Source organism: Rhea americana, unplaced genomic scaffold (assembly GCF_003343005.1).
Source record: "Rhea americana isolate MKP2758 unplaced genomic scaffold, rheAme1 scaffold_5, whole genome shotgun sequence".
NCBI lineage: Eukaryota > Metazoa > Chordata > Aves > Rheiformes > Rheidae > Rhea > Rhea americana.
The window spans coordinates 2,456,989-2,462,988 of NW_028186645.1; the positions used below are offsets into that span (position 1 = coordinate 2,456,989).

The window sequence follows — 6,000 nt, forward strand, 5'->3', positions numbered from 1 at the left end:
GACAGGCCAAGATATTAAAAATATCCATAAACCTTGGTAGTATTGCCTCACGACACATTCCCACTTTCTTTGACTCTCTCTTCTCACTCGTTCACGGTGCTTCTCCCTAGTGCATTGGAGTGTGCATCTACACTGTCAAATAACTTAGCATTTTGGTTCTGCTGGAGACCTGATCTCCCAATCATCAGCTCTGCATATGAATACAAACTGTGCCAAGGGATTTCAAGTACAGTGTTGAAAATACATTTGTATAACTGTTGGTAGACAAAAATCATTTGCCTTACGAAAATGTTCTATAAGAAACATAGTGACTTAAAAACAAAACCAGGAGCTGGGCAAAAGAGGTTCTCAGCACAGCTCTGCTTCTTTTTCCCTTAGAAATGAAGCATAAGTCAGTTTTACCAATTTCCTTATCTGTGAATTATGAATAACTGCACATTTTTGCTTCACAGAAACAACCTGAGGTTTTTTTTWAAAAAATGGAAAATGTTATAGAAATGCCAAATAGTAAGTTTTCATCTTCCTTCTCTGAATAATTCCCCATGGGATTGCGTTTTTGCTTGATCTCACCAGTCCCGAGTATATTTGGTGAGTGACTGAGTAAAGTTCTTGTTTGAAATTAAAGGTACTGCTGAGGAAAGGACTTTGGACTATCACTTGTATGCAGTTCTTTTCCTACTTTGTGGTCACTGAGTTTCTCATCTGCTGCAGGGAAGAATACAGGGATTTTGGCTATGGATTTACATTTAAATGTAAACACAAGACAGCTGAATATGAAAAGGGATGGATTCTTGCTTCAAATCATTATAATTATTGACCGTTTTAAATGCAAACTTCTTCCAGATGCCTTTTCTAGCAGACTAGTACATTTAAAACCAATAACTCAAACTAAAAATACTCCTCTGCGTACACAATATTCCTATGGAGTAGAGTCTGAGACAAGGAATAGAAGGCACATGCTAGAATTTACTTCCATTTAAAATTGCAAAGGTTAGGATTTCCAGATGACATGCATGCCTAATAATAAAAATGCTTCCACTTTACTGGGATAAATCACAGAAAGTCGGAACTATCATCTCAGCTTTATCAGGCCACTTCACAGCTCTGACCAAAGTTTACTGAGCTGCTTCCTTCCTGCAGCAGCTCTCAGTCTCCACATCTCCCAAACTCAGCCCTCCAAATACTAACTTGAACAGTTGTTTGTCTGTGTCAGTCACAATTTCTCTAAGGGGTCTCACAACCCGAGATCGTGAGCAGGACACTTCGAGGGACCACAGAGCCCCTAGCCCTCCACGGATCCGTAAGCAAAGCAGCTGTTTCAACAGAACTTGAATGTGTGTATCAATTATGGCTCATGTTTTTAAACATCAGCCTTATCAAAGCATTTTATCAGATCCTGAGGTTTCAATATTTGATATACACTACCTTTGAAGCCAGTGGGATAATAACTCCAGAGAATACCCTAAAGCTACTCAAGGTCATCAAGTTAATGGATGATAAAACCATCTACTCTGCTATGAATAATACCATATCTATTTTCGAAGCTCTATCTTTGAAGACTGCTAGAGCTGTCTTGAGGAAATGGGGTATGCTAATGACCCAAGCCAACAGCATAACACTGAGTGCAGCAAAGAATACAACCGTGTAGGGGAACTAAGCAAATGGATATGAATCCACACAAAGGCACTGAGTAACTTCACTTGCAGATGAATCTTTTTCAGATGTTAGGTGATTCCACAGAATAGCTCAGCTTGTAAATTTTTCTTTCACACTTAAAATTGTGTCTCAATTCTTCTATCATTTCATTGTTTTGATTTATGTTGTTGCTTTAGACTGTCAGCCATACAGTGAAGCACTAGTTGGTCTTCAAGTCTAGTTGCACTGGAATTGCAGTCTCTGTAAAATGCAAGATTTTCCTTGCAAGCAGCTTGCTAGCACGGATGCAACATTCACATGGCTGGGTGCATATGGTCCAAATGCCACCTTGGTTCACGTGCAAAAGCCAGGCACAGAGAGTTAGTACCCCTGAGAGTCCTTGAGCAGTTATTCAGGGAGTCTGCCTAAGTGCTAGGAGGAATATGTCCAGACTTAGATCCAGATCAAAATAAAAACAGAAACCAGCATGTTTTTCTGGATGATATAAGTACTGAAGTTGTGATGCTGTAGCAGTACGTTACCTTAGAGGATCAAAAAAAAAAAAAAAAAAAARACWAAGGCCAGGTGGCTGTATGAAGGGAAATTCTTCTTCCAGGTCGTCCCAGAGCTAGCCAATCCACAGGGAAATTCTACGGAGCAAAGGGGAGATACTCCTGCCCACCACTCTCCACTTTCAAGTGCCATTACTGCAACACGACCAACTGCTGATGCCAAGTTCACAAACAAACATAAAGATTTGGGAACGTCTGAGGCAGTAATGTGCATTCTACTGCATGCCATTGCCACTAGAATTTCTACAAGTTTACTATAACATCACATTTCTATTCCTTTCATAATTCACTGTGCTTTCCCACTTTTCCTTTGTTTTTCATTTACCTTTAGTGCTAATTCTGCCCTGCTTCTCCTTTACTCTCTTTATTCTCTTCCACTCTGTACTTTTTCCAGTTCCCCTTTCCTGTCTTTCTTTCAGGCTCACTTTTTCCCAGCTCTTCCTTGGGTGTGATCAAGGGGGACAGGAAGCTGACAGTCATTTCTTACTGCAAGAACCAAAGACAAGGGGAATCCTCTCTCCTATCTCACCCCCTCAACATCGCCCATAAAGCCTCTTCTATTCTTTGAAACTGCGACAACCAAGTGTAAAAGACAATGGGACAAGGGTATTAAGATTTTTTAAGGATGACATTAAGTTATAACTTACAATTTTCTCTCAGTCATGTATGTACAGCGGCTGCTGTGCACAGCGGTAGGCCCTACACGCTCCCTCAGCAGCTGTCGACTCCTTCTGCTTGGTGAGTCCCCATTGTGCCATCCAACAGAGAAAGAAGCTAAATACTCCCAAACAAGGAGGGAAGAAATGGAAAAAAAAAAAAAAAAAAAAAAAAGTAGGGAAAACACAAGCCCTCACACCGGTTCTCTAGGAATGCATCCCTGCCGGTTGTAAGCAATGTTTGGAGAAATGCAGCCACAGCTGAGCCTGAAGGGCACAAGAACTTGCAGATGATGTCTGATTCATGATCTGAGTCAGAGAGATTATACATCAACAAAGCAGGCGCAAGATCGGACCTAGCTTTTGAACTGTCTAGAAGAATAGCATGAGTTAAGAGGAGAATCATTACGTCTGGATTTCCTTGAGCATCAGGTTAGCTCTCCTCTCCAAAAATTGTATTTTTAGTACACACATATAGCTCTATACCAATATTCAAAACATTTGATCTAAGTAATACTATAAAACTGTAAGAACTATATGACTCCCTTCCTTTTATCACAGAGCTCCTATGGATATCACACCCAAATACTAGCATCTATATTAGTATGCAGCTCAGGATCCTCTTCACATACAAACTTTAGACACTCCTTTATATTCATACAACTTTGCCTTGCAAAGCAATTCAAACTGAAAAAAAAGAAAGCAAGTAAGAAAAAACTTGACAAAAGGGAAACCCCCTGGCAGGACTTGACCCATAATTGCTCTTTAGTGGTTTATACATACATTTTCTAGTTAGCCTGCTTGAAATAGCAAACTTGCTACCAATTAACCCTCAATTTTCTCCCTCTTAGTTTATAAGCCACCCCATCTGAAGCACATGTCTCTTACACTGGAGTTCAATAGCATTAAATGAGGCTTATTAGGAGCAGTTTGAGCATGCAGGGACATGACAGACCTTGGGAGATTACAGCAACCTGGGAGGGGCTGTACAAACACGGACAACACGATCAGAATTGGAGTGATCTTGACAAACTGGAAAATCTTGAAAAAAAAAGCATTTGAGCATGGACCACCAGGAGCAACTGGTGGTGAGGAAAAAAAATGGGCAAGTATGAGATAGGGAACAACGCTGTAGGCAGCTGCTCTGCAGAGCAGGATTGGGGCCTATAATGAGCCACAGGCTGACCGCAAATCAAAAAATGTCATGCTWTTGGAAGAGGAGAGAAGAGCCAGAAGAGTAAATCTCACACAAACACAGAGGAATGTTATCTGCAAATATGTAAAATAATCTTCTCCCCTTATGTGCTCAGCAGGGTTTTCGGGTCTGTTCAAGGAAGTCCAGATCAACTGAAGAAAGTCTAAAGAAGGGTAATAGGAACCAAATGTCTAAAATAATATTCAATATAATTCAGAGAAGGAAAGACTAAGACTTGACTGTTTTAAAATAACTTTAAGAGCGCCTCTTTCAATAGAGGAAATAAATTGTTTTTTCCTGTTCACTGTGGGTGAACATTAAATTACAAAAGCCTTTTGTTGGTAAGGGTGCTTCCTCTGAGGCAGATTGCCTGGGAGATCAGAGATTTTGAGGAAGAGATTAAGAATACTTTGGCGAGGAATGTTTTGGACTGATCCTTCCAAGCTGATCCTTCCAAGGTTTGAGCCACAAGAGAGATGCATGTAACTGCTGGATTTTCACCTGCAGCACAGTGCACAGAACAGATCCTCTCTGTGCACTCCAGAGTGGACAAGGTTCCCCGTAAGTCATTTGCACCTCTACTTGGAGAAAATACTTAGGGGAAAAAAGTCTGAGTTTATGTAACTATTCCATGCTCAGGGCTACCTGTCTTATTTCAAGTGTTAGTTTTAGGTGTATGGGTTCAGAAAGGTTTAAGTTCCCCATTACAAGGTGGCTTGGAAGGATACAGCAGGTCTGGGTTAGGTATCAGGCAGTTACCAAAGCTGCTAGTGCTCCAGCAAAGGACATGGCCAACCCTCTCACCTGCTCTCTTGTGCATCGTCTGGGTGGGACAGGTACGTGCAATGGGGAATCTAAACGGGTTCATCACTGTGAGAGTGACAGAGCACTGGGACAGGTTGCCCAGACAGGTTGTAGAGTCTCCTTCTCTGGAGACATTCAAGGCCCGCCTGGATGCAACCCTGTCTAACATGCTCTAGGTGACCAGGCTGAGCAGGGAGGTTGGACTAGATGATCTCCAGAGGTCCCTTCCAACCTTACTGATTCTATGATTCTACGACATGTGAGTGATTGATTTGATTTGACAGTGTCTGCAGATGAGAAGGAAGTCAAGTGAGACAGTGTCCGTCCTGAGGAGTGGAAGAAGATATGGGGAAGGTCAGGGGCTCATCAAATGCTTCGCCTTTCCATCTTACTTTCTTACTTGTAATGCTGGCCCAAGAGCTGCTAAGTTTTCAGAGAGGGTCTCGGGATTTGATCTGCTTTAATATACTTTCAGGCCTTCTTTAAACGTTCTTGTCTTTTTATTGTTTGTGATCCTTGCACAGAAGGCAAAAGCTAGCCTGATTGTCAATACTTAGTTCATGGGAAGTGTTAACTGGCTTCATATCCAGCTGCTACAGCTAGAAAGGGACTGCTGAATGGTGGAAAGAGATGCAAAAACATCTAGCTCCTGTTCTGTTCTGCTTCTGGAACTTACTCTCTAAAAGCTGACTTTACAGGCACTGTGCAGATCCTGTTACTCTAACAGTAAGTCTAAACAAAGCTATTTATTGTCCTAGGCCACTAATATTCCCCTTTCTCAGACATCACCTGCAGAAGTACCGAGCAGCTCAAACAGTGCTCCCTTTTGAAACCCTCCCTAGCTCGAATTTCCCGTTTAAAGCCTCTGCCATCAGGCACTTTAAACTGGCACCGCTCAGGGGGAAATCAGAGCTAAGGCGAAGCCCCCTCGGGGCGGGTGAAGCACAGCAGCTACGTCCCGGATCCTGCGCTCCGTGCAAGGGCTACTGACCCGGGGCCTCGGCCATCAGCGGGAGCGTCTCGTCCCTGCGGGCCGGCAGCAGCGCCGGGGTCACGGGTGCTCCGCAGCGGGCCGGGCCGCCGGCTCCGGGCCGCCCCCGTCGCCCTTTGCCCGGAGCCGCCCGGCGCGGCCGCCAGT

At 43.1% G+C, this 6,000-nt stretch overlaps 1 protein-coding gene across 1 annotated transcript in view; it reads left to right on the forward strand.

Annotated features, from left to right (window-relative positions):
- The first annotated feature begins 4,845 nt into the window (after positions 1-4,845).
- SLC25A29 (solute carrier family 25 member 29) overlaps positions 4,846-6,000 on the forward strand; it is a 10,880-nt gene continuing 9,725 nt past the window's right edge. The window contains exon 1 of the mRNA XM_085317628.1: positions 4,846-4,894. Coding sequence (XP_085173754.1) covers positions 4,846-4,894 — 49 coding nt within the window. The remainder of the gene's footprint in view (positions 4,895-6,000) is intronic.